Source organism: Pomacea canaliculata, linkage group LG8 (assembly GCF_003073045.1).
Source record: "Pomacea canaliculata isolate SZHN2017 linkage group LG8, ASM307304v1, whole genome shotgun sequence".
Lineage (NCBI taxonomy): Eukaryota > Metazoa > Mollusca > Gastropoda > Architaenioglossa > Ampullariidae > Pomacea > Pomacea canaliculata.
Window position 1 is genome coordinate 28,726,284 of NC_037597.1, and position 17,140 is coordinate 28,743,423.

Sequence of the window (17,140 nt, forward strand, 5' to 3'; positions counted from 1 at the left end):
TAAGCATCTGTTTAGTTTTTCATTTCTAAGTAATAGGGAACAAATAGTTATAGAAAACAAATGTTTATCGGAAAACTTATATAATTTCTTTTGTCACTAAAACAGGATGAGGAAAAAGATCCAGAAATGTTTAATATAATCGTAAAATACGTGTACTTATTGTGTGAAAAAGGCCGGGGGAGGAAGGGTGCAAGGAATGAATGAAAGCATTTAGGATTCACTAAATAAAATTGTCGGTATATCGCAGTTCTCCGTTTCATTATTATAATAAAAACTTTGTAAAGCAAGTAATAGTGTTTTGTGTGTATGTTTGATGTTTGTGTATGTTGCTACAGCCAGCTGGCTACAGCTAACTTGTTATAACATCACGCTTTTAAAAGAAGCCAAAAGAAGCTGGCTACATTTTAAAAGTAGCCCAAAGTAGCTGGCTACTTTTTGCAAAATTGTAGCTGTAGTGTAGCCGGCTACATTTTGAAAAAAAGTAGCTGTAGCCTAGCCGGCTACAAATTAAAAGTAGCTTGCCCATCCCTGCGTGTACATGTATACTAGAGTTCGTGGTCGACTACATTGACGGTCTGCGCTCAAGGCCGCAGACGGCTTCGTGCCCATGTAGCGAGACAGTTTTTCCACCCAAGAAACTTTTTCCAAGCGAGGAATGCAGAAGCTGGGTTTTCTAGTGTTGCTGAATGATTTAGCAAACATTCTCTTGGTATTTTTTTATCATAACCAAAAATAAATTTTTAGTTGTATGTGTTTAGCTTTTTCATGTTATTTTTATTTAAATTTGACTTGTAGTTACTTGTAGTTACTCTTTAGCAGACGATCAAACACCCACTCGCGCAGTGATATCAAAAGAAAATAGTCCGCTATCCACATCTCTTTGTAAGCTGTAATAATTTGAACCTAAAAGTTTCACGTGTTTCTCAACTGTTAAATTTCATTTTGTAGTATCCTCAGACCATTGGCTCTCGCTGAGAGTTCGGTTCTGTCCTTACAACAAGACGCATACCTCGCTTGGAAAAAGTTTCTTGGGTGGAAAAACTGTCTCGCTACACCCAGACTTGAAGGTAAACACGTTGTGATGACGTTAGTGATAGGCAGTGACGTGTCCACAATATGCACATCATGTGACCTCGTGACCACACCCACTTACCTCGTTGTGAAAATCTCGTCTGCTTTTCTTCCGCTTCCTTTTAGTTTCGGAAAAAGTCATTTGAACACCTGCTGCTAACGTCATTTAGTTATGGTAATCACTTCTTTTTTTTTACACAGTTCTGAGACTGAATAGATGTGATTCATATTTACAAAGATTAGCTTTCTCGAATAATGCATGAGAGTATATTAGACAACTATCGAGTAACTTTTTTTTCTGTGGAAGTCTCCTCTCCACCTAACCCCTAATCTTAACTACGGAAACTCGAAACTTTCTTAAACCCTAAGCATTTTCTTACATTGCTTTTCCATTTGTCATTTATACCCGTTATTTTCTATTGTAAACCTGGTAAGTTTATTGTGTGCCTGGGTGGGGGGAGGTTCACATACATTGCAGACAAATGGTGGTGGTGCTCAATGTTTTATTAACCGGATGTTATTTTAATTCCCATTTATTGCAAAGTGCAGTTTGTGTATAAAGTCTTCAGTGAACTAGGATCACATTTTAAGCACCCCTATCAACTGACGAATATCTGCTGTTGCAGGCCACCGCTAAGGATTCAGTTGCAGGTAAGCCCAAAATTTTATTAGAAACTGAAGGCATCAGTGCTGTTGTCCCAGATTATAATTAGAATTTTTCAGATTGTTTTTAATGATTCAACGATATAGATTTTAATGAGTGGTGTAGTCACAGTACTAAATTATTTCAGTAACGGAAATCATCAGAGAAGGGCTATAATGTCAGCAGTAAGATATGACTTTATTTATCTCAGAGGGCAATGAGTAAAAGCTCTGTAAGGATGCAAACATTGGATCCACACAGCACATCAACAATCAAAAGTACCATCACACATTCATACCTGCCACACAAAACAAGATCCCCTACAATCAAACTTCAGACCTGCAAATGGTCACAATTCATTTATGCACAATTGCATAGTGGAAACAACAAAGAACAGCCTGGATCTCTTGGTGCTGCATGCGGTAAACACAGAATCAACAGCCAGGTGGGATCTGATGGAACTGTCCTGATAGGACACACTTATCATTATAAAGAACTGCTGACACATGGAATAGTCTCCCTGTTACACAGAGTCTGAAGGACACTATGGGTTATCCCAATAACTTTTGAGCAACTGCATGCCACACAATTCAAACTATTCTTGTCCTTGAATAGTAAATTGTTGTAATATCAAATGAATAAGATGACCAGCACATTTTCCGTATGGCATATTTAGAATACCTGAAGAAATCTTTGGAAGACTGAGAAAGACTTCAGTTTCTAGAGAGGGAAGTTAAACCTTTTTGACAATAGCCTAAGTGTTGATATCTCAGCAAAGTCTTCTGTTGAACATGGTGCCCAGATTTGTAGATGTGTTGACACTATCCACCTGCTTGTGATGGATGACATTAGACTTGGTGAAGAATTCCAAAGGAAATAAAAGCAATCTCTTTGGTTTTACTAAGTTTCAAGAAATTGTCACTGCACCAGGAAATAAATTCATACAGGGCTGCTAATTGGTGACTACTGTCCTTGGGGGAAAATATAATTTACTGTGAAAAGTACATTGAAAATTTAACATAGTTAATTTTTCTTAGAGAACAGTTTGTAACTGATATAAAAATGACATAGCTGATCTTCTGTTAAGAGCCAGAAAAGTCTTCTTAGATCTTGTAAAAGATGTAAATGATGACTAAGCAAATTTGATTGCCAGTCATAAAAATTGGACAACAGAGATTGATATAGCAAAGGAAAGTTTTGGTCTAAATGAGGGTATTTCATCAATTATTCAGTGCATGCACAGTATCCACTGATCAGTGGTTAAAGCAGAAACTGGTGGGGAGGGGGAGTCAGTCATTTACTGAGACATATGATCGTAAAGAGATAGTGTGAAAAAAAATCACTGCTGTGTTATAAATTTCCACAACAAAAACATGACACATTACTAAATGTATTGATAGTAAATATTCACTGAGCTGTTACATAATTAATATTGTTTTGGTACAGGAATGAATCGTAGTAGAAAGAAATATGCAGTGATGGTTTGCCTATTGCCTTTAAACTTCACTGTGATATGCTTGCCAGATTCCATATATATATATAGACATAGGGCAATAAATAAGAAATACTTTTCATCACAGTTTTGAAAAATGACCCTCCTACACCCAACCACCACCACCACCACCCCAAAACACACGCACACACAAAAGAGGGGACAATTTTCCTGGCATTAGACGAGTGTCTCCCTATCATTTAAGTACATAAAATATATTATGCAAAACACACTGAAATAATTGTTGTTTTAAGCCTGCTATTTATTAAAAGCCCATATAATTATTGTTAGGCTTATATTTGTGCTGATAATAAATATGTTGCTCATGGATAAGCTACTGTGCATCTTTGAAGACAACGCTCCACTACTTCTGTCTAATGCTCCTCACTCGAGAAGAAAGGTGTTGAAAGTAGCAGCCAACAAATGTCCTTTCTGCCAGCACACAGCTAACGGTGGAAGTCGGACACAGGCAAACCATGCAGGACTGTTTCATGCATTTCACAGACTAAGTCATGCTTCGCTTTCATCGTTTTGCTTTGTTTCCTCTACCCACTACCTAAAATTACTACTTTGACAAGAGCAGGCAACTGTAAACATGGTTAAGAACTTCTGTTTGATTTAAATCACTCTTTCTCCATGTTAAGGAAGCTGAAATCGTGAAGCTCGTAGAAGACACCCACAATGAAAGAATGCTACAAACCACGCCATGCACATAAGCGAACCCCTCCCTTGCAATTTTCGACTTTCACTCTGCAGTAAGAAAACTGCTAAATGCTGATTGAATGTTGCCATAGGTCACCGACCTTGACAAAATACTCTCATCGCATGTAAATCTTTAGCATGAAGTCATGTGTAATCATTCTCATTTTTTGTGTATACATGCATACTTGTGTTTGGATGTGTACGTATGTCTGATCATGCTTGTAAATGTATATGCATGCATGCATATATGTGTTCCATGTACCTCTTATATATTTGTATGTATATTATATACTTATGTATGTTTCAGAGGCATTTGAGCTGTTTGACACAGACTCTCGGGGGCAGATCAGTGCTGCAGATGCTGGAACAGCCATTAGAGCCCTTGGTCACGTGATCACAGACAATGAACTGAGGAGTTTGTTAAACCGAGCTGGAATTGATCGTAAGTGCTGGGTGGAGAACAAAACATAAATGCAACATGTTATTGGAAATAAATGATGAATACACAACACCTTTTGAAGGCAATAAAAGAGTGATAGGTGAATACACAAAACATGTTGACAACTTTGCAAATGAAAACCTGCTTGACAGTGACAAGGACACACTGCATGAGGCAGAGAGTCACAATCTGGACAGCACTTTATATCCAACATTTTTTTGCAAACAACAGTCAGGGGAGTCCCATGAGCTTCCTCTCACTGTGTTGAGAGCTGTGCCTATCTTCTCTCTTTGACTGCTTTACCCCATCATTCATCCATATGTGCCATTTGTCCCAGGTTATTGGGGTAAATACATAGATACATGCCACAGCTGACAAGGCCTGCCACTTAGGCCCCTCTAAGGTGATGGTGAGCAGGTTCTACATGGGACAACCAGTCCACTCCTTCATGTTCATAATCCATTTCTTCCTGTGGCCACTGCTGCATTGACCTGCCTCCGAGGTGCTGTGAAAAACCGTCTTTGACAGTGTGACATGCCGGGTTACATGTCCAAACCAGACCAACGTATGCTGGTTGGCTGTTTTGAGGAGAGGTTCCTGATCTCCGACAAGTGTAGCTGCTGTGAGTAGAGGTTCCTGATAGTCTGCACGTGTGGCAACCACTTTTTTATGTTACCTCTACAAGATCTAGAGCACTTGTTCTGGAATGCCTGGACTCTCCTCTCCATGTTGGCAAGCAGAGTCCACATTTCATGTCCGTAATCAGGATTATACAGATTGGTCCAGCCATGCCATTGCTTACCTGATCACTGGTTGTTAATAGTCTCAGAGTATTTTGTGCTGACTTTAAGATTGCAGCAGTCAGCTTTCATGACTTTTATTTAAATTGCCCATTGGGACTAATAAATTTGGTTGTTATTGTTATTAACATCCTTTATAATGTTGCTCTCCCTGCTTGTGCAACCTTCACTAATGTCAGCCTCCATGCTTCCTCTTTTCTGCTGCTGTATCTGTAGTTTCATCAGATGGAAAAAGCTTTGTGGTCAGCAGTCTACATGCACTGGGCCTTCATGGTCAGCCATCAGTATGCACTGGCTTTATGGTCAGCAGTCAGCCTGCACCATGCCGATTATCCAAAGTACTTTCCCCTTTCCTTTCACCATTTTTACACTCCTGTTGCTTTCAAGGCTCACTTGAAAACATTCACTTCTGCTGATGTCTTCAGATGTTTGTCTTGTACAATTATAGGTACTTTGACTGCAGACCTCAGGAAGGTATGATCACAAAGCTCTTTTAGATTTTATACCACAAATACTCATCATTATTAAGAGATATTGTTTGCATAGTTTCAGACTGTTTATGCTTATGTGTATTTTGGAGATGTTTGGATACATGGTGGTTAGTGTACTTTGAAACTGAAGGTCACTGGTTTAATGCCTGCTTGGACCTTTGACTAGAAACTTCCATATGACAACCAGTCACAGTAGGGTACCTGTCCACCCATCAGAATGAGGTACCTGATTTAGCAGGGAAGGTAAAGGCAGCATAAGGAGTGTTGCACTCTGCTGTGTACATCTTGTGCTTTAGATTTTATGAACTATGACCTAATGATATGGCTATGGGGCTTTTATTGCTATTTTGCATACATCTTTGATGCTATTAAAGTCATTTTAGGTGTATGATCACAGTTTAAGCATCTAGGTTTGATCTTTACACTGTCTGATGTATGTTTTGATAATAGCAGTCCGCGGGCACGTGGACCTGACACGATTTCGTCAACTGGTCCAGCCCCTACAGGGCCGTAGCTACGGCAAGCAAGTGGAAGATGCGTTCAAAACCATTGACAAGGAAGGCAGTGGCTTCATCATGGTCACTGAGCTGCGCCACCTGCTGACCAACATGGGTGACAGGATCGCAGACGAAGACTTCAACCTACTCTTGCAAGAACTGGAGGTGGACAGCAATGGTCGTGTGTGTGGCAAAGGTCAGTGTCACCTGTGATAACCCTCTACAACAGGCAAGCTATGAAAAACATGAAAAACTTTTACACCAGGCAAGCTATAATAATAGTATTATTTCTGATAAATCTGTACACTAGGCAAGCTGTAATAGTAGCATTATTTCTGATTAATCTCTACACCAGGCAAGCTATAATCATAGCATCATTTATGATAAATCTCTACACAGGCAAGCTGTAATAGTAGCATTATTTCTGATTAATCTCTACACCAGGCAAGCTATAATCATAGCATCATTTATGATAAATCTCTACACAGGCAAGCTGTAATAGTAAAGTCATTTCTGATAAACCTGCTGGAGCAACCTAGCTAGTATTCGCTGTGATTAAACTAAACTTCTTCTAGATCTCACTGCTCTGATAATTCTTCTAGATCTCACTGCTCTGGTTAATGTCCGTCTGTTATAAACTTGCTGGACCAGATAAGTTAGTATTGTCTCTGAAAAACTAGCTGCACCAAGCTGGTTAATATTGTTTGATAACATACTTGACCACTGACCACACAAATTAACATTGTCTCCAGTAAGTTTGCTGAACCAGACTTGTTAACACTGCTGATGAAATTATTTGATTGTTTGAAATCCCCTTATTGTTATCAACCTTAAAAAGAGATGGCAAGAAGAATCACAAACTATTGTCAGAGTTATGCCTCCTTTTGCTACATCATCATTGTAAAAAGTATAAATCCTCAAGAAACTTTCTAGGCATGTTTCATAGGTCGGAGTATGTCAGCTGCTAAGATTGAAGATCATATCAGCAGAAGATTTTCTGTACAGCCTAGACTCATTATATGTCTGAAATCAAATAGAAGAAAAGAAAGACTATGAAATTAGTTTACACAAACTGCTAAAACATAGATTATAGCAAGTGCTATTTGACAAAAGATATTCTTATCTGTTTATCTTGTCTCTCAATATTTATGTTTGCCCAACAGTAGAGCATTTTTGATCTGAGGTGTCTGTCATTGTTTCTGAGTAAAACTTTATTACCTGTTCTAAACATTCAAGTACCAATGCACCATATCAGTTTACCTTTGTTGTGTTATGACAACTGTTCACCATATCGCATTGCCTAGCATTGTTGCTAAAGCTTCATGTATTTGATGCAGGGTCAACTTCAATATTACAATTAAAGAGTTTGTTAATTATGGCATATTATTAATGTTTTATTAATGGATTTTTTTTTTTTTTTTTTTGCATTCTTTTAGACATTGTTCGTCTGCTGTCCAGATGATCTGGAGGTTGGAGAAGCCTTGGTGCCTGTGACAATTACAGGAAGCTTGTACTTACAGGCTGAACAGACATAGACGAGACAGACAAATAATTAAAGTACGAACTTACAGACACAGATTGCTGAAAATTCTTCATTGTTCAGTCATACACTTCACTTTTTTGTGTGATCCAAGAAATCTACTTTAGGAACATTCTCAAAGTTTATTTATTTACAGCTGCTGTCTTGTCTCACTGCTAACACCCATAAATGACATTTCTCTTAATCTGGGCATATGGTCAGTTATTCCCCTTTAGCATTCTTGTTAATGGGTTATGGTTGTGGTCTAACACCATACGCCAGAATATTATCATCTAATATTATTATCTAACTCTAAAGCATGTTAACCCCAGCTTTTACCCCAGCAAATGATATACATTAGCTCCAAACATTAAAGTTACCAGGACTCGTGACTACGACTAAGAAAAGTGTATAGCCACTTTCCTCTTTCCCTCCAAAGGCCATGTATTGAGATAATATTGCATATTATGTGCCAACATTAACAACAAATGATGCCACTGTACTTTGGTCAGCACTGCATGCCATGTTGCAACATTTACAACAAACAGTACCCCATGCCATGTTGCAATATTTATAAGTGATAGTGCATTCCATGTTGGCAACAAGTGATACCACTGTAAACATTAAACAGCAGTTGAGCATGATTATGGATGAAAGTAATAGCAACTTGTCCTGCGAATCTTACAGTAGACTTTTTAAACACGAAATAATGAATGTAGCGTTTGGATTTACCTTTTTCCAGAAATTCTAGTGGCTTTAACACTGACCAGTGAGTACAAAAATATGTACAGATTAAACACTTGCCCTTTTCCAATTAGTAGAACAATCGAAAGCAGTATTTTAAACAGATAAAACCTTTTAGCACAGACAGATGTGTGTGTCAAATGTTTAGTGAGATAATCTCATGTTCACTAACATTTACTGTTTGTTATAGTGGCTGGCAAAAATGTCTGAAATGCATCTAAAGCAATCACTTAATCTATTCAGGCATATAGTCCAAGACGTGCGCTAATTTTGCCTCCTCAATTTTTTACCCAAATAAATGATAGATTTTAAACTGTGAGATTTTGCCAGTCCTACACTTCTGTTAAAACATCACTTGTCAGGTGTTTCTGTATGTAGGGATCAGATGAAAGCGCCACATCAAGACAGTCATTTAAATTATCATTCTGTGCCTTTAGTATTCAGTTTAATAATATGATTGTTTAAGTCATTATGACTAGTCCACAGCAGCATTATACCACAAGTTCATGTACTGAGCTCACAGTTTGTTGATGCCTCTGGGTGTAGGTGTGGTGTTATGTATGAACACCTCAGTCCTGGCTAACTTGGGGGTGTACATGGCATTTTAACCTTAACCTTTTAACCCTTTTAAGTGACAGCTGGCTTTTTGTGATTTAATTTCTTTCATCGCTTTTGTTGATCTCACATCAGTTGCAGATTTGATGGAACTATAGCTGCTTAATGACTTTACTGGGCTATGCAAGGATCTATGTGAACATATCATGAAATTTTCTTAAAGACATATCAAATATTGCTCAGTGCAGAGCACCGTGTGTACGTAGCATCTATTGTCTATATTTTGTAATGTGCATTCTTTAGATGCACTTCTAGAACTTGGTTTATATCACCTGTCTTCTCTGTGTACTTTGATTTACATGAAATCAGGAAAAAGCTTTTGCTTTTAAATGCAGATAAATTAAATATTATATCTGTTGTCAGTGTAGTGTCTGATTTTTTTATCGAGGGAGTGTCAAACGTTGAGTAAAACATCTTGAGTTGTGTACAGCAACAACTTTTTTAAAGCTTAATTGGGCTTCTGCATTATACAGTCAGTGTTTCACAGCCTACTTGCATGTGACAGGCTTCTTTTAGCAACCTTCACAAAGTTCATAAAGCAGCCTTTCAGCAGAACTCTCACGGAGCCTTTCTGCACCACGTATATTGTACTTTATACATGGAGTCTTTCTACAGAACAAACATGGCACATACTGCAGACTCGACAAGGTGTATCCAACAGGTCACTGACAGACTGGACACTCTATCTTACACAAAACATTATAGTCTCCAGAAGTATCGCACACATTGTACAGGGCTGGACTTGTCACCAAGCAACGTACAGGACGGTGCCACCAAACAAAAAGAACTGTTGACATGAACCATAATCCAATTGCCTGATTACTGCAGCATCTATTGGCATCAGCTGGGGGGGTCTCAAAAGTGCCTAACCTACAGTCAGGAGTCGAAGACACTAATTAAACGATAAAGAAGAGCAGCTTACACGAAGAGTGACACAGCAGTCAATAAACAACAGGACACGATGTCAATAAACAACAGGACACACGGTCAATAAACAACAGGACACGCAATGTCAATAAACAACAGGACACACGGGCCGTGCTATGCCCCCAGCAGTCAATAAACAACAGGACACATGATGTCAATAAACAACAGGACACACGGGCCGTGCGATGACCCCAGCAGTCAATAAACAACAGGACACACGATGCCAATAAACAACAGGACACACGATGTCAATAAACAACAGGACACACGGGCCGTGCTATGCCCCCAGCAGTCAATAAACAACAGGACACACGATGTCAATAAACAACAGGACACACGATGTCAATAAACAACAGGACACACGGGTCGTGCGATGACCCCAGCAGGGGGCACTGGCCGCGAGGTCAGTCTGTGAGATGCCAGTGGCGGCGACAGAGTAACGACCGCCGCGCGCTGACAGTTGCCACAGCGAGGCTGGCAGGACCTGCAGGCTGACGGGCACTGGTGCTGACGTCACGCGACACCAACGGCTGCTGCAAGACGATCAATGGGAGGGTGACGTCAGGCCGCCATTGAAGCAGCAGAAGCAGAGGCTGGTGTTACAAGACAAGGAAACAGGCGACTGCACCAACTGCTGTGAGTAGAGCTTTGACTTCATTCAATGACATTGTCTTTGAGGTTATGACAGTAAATACGGGTAGGATAACTGGCGGTTGCTGTTGTTGTTGTCGTTACTGGCAGGCAGCTGGTGTCTTTAGCACCCGTGTCTGGCACCTGGTGCGGTGCCATATAGAGATTGCGTCACCACAAACAGCCACCCGTCATTGTAAGGAACCGCGTTTCAAGCAAATCCATCCCGGGGAGCGGGGGTCTAACGTGTGGCCACGCTTCTGTCGCTGCCTACCCGTATTTCTGTTCCTAGCACCCGGCACCTGGCCACATCTGATTCCCTCTCCTTGCTGACATCACCATTTATTTTTAAAGGCCATTAATTGTTGGGAGGACATTTGACGGCTGCCAATAATAGAGAAACAGCGCCACCAGACAAAGCAGCCTGTTGGTGGGGGGTGGGTGTGGCAAGTAGTGTGTGTAAGTGCGTGCGTGTGTGTTCTACGTGCTATGTACGTCTCTGTCAAGGTTCGGGGCGCTGACCCACTTTCCTCGGCTCCGTGAGACGACGTAGAGTACGTGCAGATAAAGGGAGAGAAGTGAGTGGGCAGCACTGTGAGTAGTCGTGACAGGTGAGCAGTGAGTCGCTTACACAGCCGGTAGTTGTTACAGTAGCTCAACAGTCAGTCGTCAACACAGCTGGATGAGCTGCAGCTCCGAGGTGAAGTTTAAATGGCGGTTAGTCTACACAAGCAGACGTCACCCTACATTAGCGGTCATTGTGAGTGTAGACATGCTAGTGGCCCCTACCATGGTGTCTCTTATAGCCATCTCTGTATTTGTCTCATATTTCCTTATTTATTGTCAGCTTTGCGTGTATAAAGGACTAAAGGTGTATACAGGTGATAACGTCATCCTCTCACAACGTGACACGTGATGGGTGGGTGGTTGCCTGCTTGGGTGGATGGGATATGTGATCAATGTATCAACTGTCGATTCGCAGTGTCACAGCCACGTAAAATGTGAATAAAAATGTAATTTTAAGGTAACTGTCGGCACTGACAGCGCGTTTTGGGTCTTGATCCCTGTATATGTATGAATGTTGAAATCTTTCTCACCGAGAGGGGACGACTGGTGATGTGTGGCTGGCCCCAGTATTGTATTGCGGTTTCTTTTTGTATTTCTTTAGAGAACCAATGAAATAGCCATACATTCATATCCCAAAGAATGGGATATATGGTTGATGATAAATATTGTATCTTTGACCTACTTCACCTATGTATGGTCCTGGCCTCCTACCTGCGTATTGCTGTCTGATGGCGCAACGGTTAGCACCTGTTAGCAATACAGTGAGGGTTGGCTGTCCTGGGTTCAGTTCTCGTCTCGGGGAACACTGTTCTTCCTCTGCATGTGGCGTCTGTGGTGATACAGCTTTAGTTGCTGGCTCGGCATTAAAAAACTAATCTCCTCTCACCTCCCACCTGTATGACAATTGCCAAGCGCCGACCTCTCTTGTCTGTTGGTAGTGCGTACAGAAGATGACGTGGGTACCCGTGGCGCTAGTGCTGGGCGTGTTGGTGGTGCTGGGTACGGCCAGCCTGCCGTACGGCGTGGAGCCCCTGGAGGACCTGTACCGCCTCAACCGCCTGTACGACCACGACGACCCCTACATGGCCCTCCTACCACTCGACGACGTTGACAGCCGCAGCGACGACGGTGTGGAGGGAGTAGATGACAGCCTGTGGGCGGGCACTGACGTGGACACCTCTCTGTACAACAGTCCCCTGTACTCCGAGACACAGGTCCGCGACCAGGAGCACCTGGAGCACAGCGCTCTGCAAGGCTTGCACGCCGTGGCAGGTAGGTCACGATGGTGATGATGATACTGATTGTGGTGGCGACGACGTGACATTAAATTGACTTTTTTCTTCAGTTAATGTTAAAAGAACAGTCGCGCACACAAACAATCGTAAGAGTAAACACGAGTTACTTCTTGTTGTGCAGGTGGCACGGCAGAGGGCCAGCCCCCCCAAAAGCAGGTGAAGACTGATAAACCCTTACCTGCTTACTGCAACCCTCCAAATCCCTGCCCCGTAGGAAAAACAGGTGTGTATGACAGGGCCCTCCACGGGTGTTGCTGCTATAATATCAGTGTGTGTGTGTAGGACAATTCTTTATTGACGAGATTTAAAATAGCAATAAAATGTTTTTTAACATTTTCCATTAAGAATAAACTAAGTAATTGAAGTAATTAAGTACTGTGAGAATAATTATTAGTAAACATAAGGTATCAAAGGAGAGTGGAAGGTACATATGTACAAAAGTGGTGGTTAAGAAAAACAGATATTTACAAGGTTTCCTGGAGTTGGGAGGAATCTCTAGAGGCTTCATCTTGTAAGTATTTAGATAGATGGTGACGAAAGCAGCTCAGGGAGTTCAATTTCTTAAGATCGAGAGGGAGGCTGTTCCATAGCATGCTCCCTGAGTATTTCAGACGATTTAAAAAGGTGCAATCTAGGCATGGGAATATTCAGTTTTGAAGTTCTAGTGAGAGAGAGAGAGCTGGTGGGGGAGGGGGTGTGCAAAGACATGCTGGCAGACAGACAAGAGTCAAACACGGACAGAGGTTTCTACACAAGGGCTAACACTGGCGCACGTGTGTGAATCCGTTTCCTTGTTCTTACTCCCAATTCGTTTTCCATACCAGCGGCAGATAACTGTGTGGAGAACTTTGAAAACAGTATGGATAACAACAAGGAGATCCTTGCGCACCAGGATTGCCCCTGTGACACGGAGCACATGTTCCATTGCCCGGCCGGCCAGCAGACCGTCACCTCAAAGGGTGTGGGAGGTCAAGCCGCATTCTCCAAAGTCATGAGCGAGCTGGCGCAACTCAACGCTGACGACGATCTGACACTGGTCAGTGTATGAACTGAAAACTATCATGCATCTTCTGTCCAGACCTCTTATTCTACTAGCCATGTTTCACTCTCAAACCCTAACAGCCACGTTTATACCAAAATCTACAGTTGCCCCATGGGTTCTGTCCAGGCCCTGACCCCAACAAGCTTGTCATGGAGGAATCCTCACCCTATCCAACTCTGACCCTGACGGAATACCATACTTTACCCATTGTGTCTACCTGTCTCATTGTTTGTGCAGGCCAATAACCCATACCTTGCCCAAGGTGTAAAGCGGGAAAAACTAGTTGCCAAGAAGTCACCATCACTCCTCCGCCACAAAAGAGTGAGTAGGAGTTAGTCTGGGTGACACAGTAAGGAAGATAACTATTACTTCACCCATGAAAATGTGGCCTGGTCAGAAAAACTGAGCACTTATGCTTAACACATATACACACAGAATCACAGTAGATCTTGGGTGTGAAATAACATATCAGTAGTGTTGTCTTAATCTCATAAATAGATAAGCGCACTAAGCAGCCTGCATATATTAGTGAGATGGACCAATGTATTCAAATATCAAGTCCATATGGCACAACACTGATTACATTCACTTTACTGCTTTGACAGTCTCAGGAGGAGATGGACTACAACCCATACCTGCAGGGTCGCATGCTTGAGACGGCCGCCAAAAAGTCCCCAGAGATGGTTCATCCTGCATAAATGCTTTGGGCCTGATCTTGCTCTCCACAAATTTCCATGGAAGGCCAAAGTTTTGGCATTTTAGTGTTGATGGTATTGTGAATTTGGGAGTTCTCACCTCTCCTGTACCAGATTTTTCTTTTATATTGCACAAGATATTAAAAATATATAGATATTAATGTGATATCAAATATACAGGGTAACTCATAAAGAACTGGGCACTTTCAATATTGTATTACTCAGTAATGAAATGTCTTGTGTACATACAGCCTAAATCAGAGTCAGTTTTCTCATCCCACCATCTGCCTTTGACAGCTATTCCAGGCTTACCTGTGTCACCAGTCAGAGCTAGTGACCATTAGTGTAGCTGTGTGTGCTATAGTAAGCTGCAGACAAATTTTAAAGGTAATTGTACAGCACAGTGCCAAAAACATGTTCACATGACAATTACTGAGTAATTATATTCAAAGTGTCCAATCCTTTTTAAGTAACTCTTAATGGTCATATTAATCATCATTTGTCTTGAAAATCTGTAATGCTTACCTGACCATATATGTTCAGTATACTTCTTGAAATCGACAATAATCCATCATACTTTTATAATCTGAAGGACAATGGAAAACTTTATGGGCAAATGATTTCTCCATTTGTAACAACAGTCAAGGGTGGTATAAAAATGTATAATATTATACAGAAAGCCAAGCCTCTGTTGGTCAAGCAGTGAAAATGCCATTATAAGTGATTTTTGGATGCATCATTTGAAAATGATTTTTCAAATTTGGGTTAGGTCTAATGTTCTTACCTTCATTTCTTCTAGTGGTTCCAATAGTCAGTAGGGAACTAAAAACCTTGATTTTTTTAAACAATTATTTATATGCCAAGCCAAGCCAAACAGTGACTGTTCCTCATATAAGTTATTTAAGCTGTTGGGAGTGACGACAGCATGGTTCTGGGGAACAACTTTAGATTGGAAAAGTTCTCTGGCAACCTACAGAAACTGTTGCACAGTTTTTGCTACCAGTAAAAAGACAAATGTTATCAGCTACTATCTCAAATTACAACACTTCTAGCTATTGGCTAGCTGCAATAGTGAAATAGAAATGGATACCAACTCTCTGTAATCTTTATGTCATGCTACAATTTACGATACATGCAATAATCTAATATGAAATATCTATAAATCACTTTAAAATTTACTGTTTCATTTATTTTTTAACAAGATAGATGAAGTTAACAAATGCTGCAACCAATGCTTATTTACTGATCACTTGACAGCATAATAAAGACCGTAACACCAAGTGCCCTGTGTATGGATCATGTTGTGCTTGGGGAAAGGATTTAAGGGAAGCACTGAGCCACACGGTGCTGACCGAATACGAGCATGTTCAATTTCAAATGCTGGCAATGCAATATTTTCGATGGTTCTTAGAAATCAAATGCAGACTGCAGGCACTGTATCAGTTTGCTAGTTTTCTAAAAGATTTTCACATCAGTAACTGAAGTGAGAGATATTCTTTTAATTCTGCAATATGGCTAGACCCAGAATTCAAAGTTCAAGTACCAAGTTTAAGTAGAGTCAGCTTTTTCCTGTATTATAACACTGTGATGATTTACAGAAGAGGCAAATGATGATGGATCTTCATAGATGTGTCTCTTTTATTCACTCTTACAGACACACACTGTAACAAACACTATCCAATATTTGATCATTGATAAGTAACAACAGTTTTCAAAACACTTTTCTAGGAGTCAGCTGAATACGAGAACAAGACAACAATCCAAGATATCTGGAATCAGCATCTCAACAAGGAGATAACACAAAAGATGTCCTTAACAGCTTCCAGTGTGTATGAAAATGTAGATTGCTTACAAATACTAAACTAAGTTTCAAGACAGCTCACTACTGACATCACCAAGCTCACAATCAGGACAATTCACAGTTTATGATGAAAAATGCACAAACATTCAAGATGGATGCACCACTGAACATGTAATAACATCAAAATATTTATATCTCCAAAAAACAAGGTCAAGACTGTATCACATACATACACACACAATGCTTTTACATCAGGTATTAAGACCTGCCTCTACACTCTACAGTATTACTACCAACTTCAACAAAAAGGCAATGCTACTCTTAGTCATAGTGTAGCTGTGTATAAGATTATACACAAGGCTGGACATTATAAAACAGCTGCGTATAATTATGCTTCTGTGCTATGATCTTCATTCTGCTAAAGAATGTATATTATGACATAGCTGTATGCTTCTGTACATGCACAACTGTTCACACCTCTATGGACCCTGGCTGAAAATGTTATCTTCTATTAATTTTTAACTTTTTTGAAGCAACTTCCCCTTGTGTATTACATACCCATAGTGTATTATACAATATACTCATGCGAAGCTGCAAAAGGGTCACGATGTCTAAGGAATATCGTGTGGAAGCCTAACTCTCCTATTCCACAGCTTTTACCTCCCCTGATAAATCTGGTACCCCGCTGGGTGGGCAGGGGAAGCGCTTGTCACAGACCAGGTTAGGGTCAGACCTCAAACTGCTGACTCAAGCTGAGCACAGTGACCCCCAGTTGAAGGCACTGCATGCCCCGCCCCACCAACCACATTTACTTGTGTGGATATACCTAATAAGCAGGAAAGGTTTTAAAACGAAAAAAATATCTAGCACTGCCAGTCCAGTACCATTAACAGTTAACATTAGGTTCCTTGTAAAATTATTTTAGTCATCAGATTTCTGCAAACACAACTCTGAGAAACGCTTTACACTTTGAGCTGAAGTCAGTGTGATCCAGCAGTCTTCTCTATAAACCACTGTCAAGAAGACTTGAAGTCATTCCTACCAAGAACAGTCTTGGGAATGTCCTTCTTCCCCTTAAGACTGTCCACCTCTGTGCAGTCCCGGCCCAACAGTTCATTCAACTCCCGTTCAGACCTCTCTTCTTTAATGCCTTCTGCACGAAAAGGGGTG

At 40.8% G+C, this 17,140-nt stretch overlaps 2 protein-coding genes across 3 annotated transcripts; both read left to right on the forward strand.

Moving 5' to 3' along the window:
* Positions 1-1,125: 1,125 nt before the first annotated feature.
* LOC112570096 (calmodulin-like) lies at positions 1,126-9,375 on the forward strand. 2 transcript variants are annotated; one of them, XM_025248333.1, is made up of 5 exons: positions 1,126-1,246; positions 1,698-1,722; positions 4,216-4,350; positions 6,089-6,331; positions 7,572-9,375. In XM_025248333.1, the coding sequence occupies exons 1-5, from the start codon at positions 1,244-1,246 to the stop codon at positions 7,595-7,597; spliced, it is 432 nt and encodes a 143-aa protein (XP_025104118.1). In that variant the 5' UTR covers positions 1,126-1,243; the 3' UTR covers positions 7,598-9,375. The 2 variants fall into 2 exon arrangements, with proteins under 2 accessions (XP_025104118.1, XP_025104117.1); XM_025248332.1 differs by lacking the exons at positions 1,126-1,246; positions 1,698-1,722 and adding an exon at positions 1,760-3,961.
* A 1,013-nt stretch (positions 9,376-10,388) lies between these two features.
* On the forward strand, positions 10,389-15,451 carry LOC112570095. The gene is made up of 6 exons (XM_025248331.1): positions 10,389-10,576; positions 12,076-12,409; positions 12,554-12,655; positions 13,257-13,468; positions 13,712-13,795; positions 14,080-15,451. Exons 2-6 carry the CDS (start codon positions 12,088-12,090, stop codon positions 14,170-14,172), a joined length of 813 nt encoding a protein of 270 aa, XP_025104116.1. The 5' UTR covers positions 10,389-10,576; positions 12,076-12,087; the 3' UTR covers positions 14,173-15,451.
* The last annotated feature ends 1,689 nt before the right edge of the window (positions 15,452-17,140 follow it).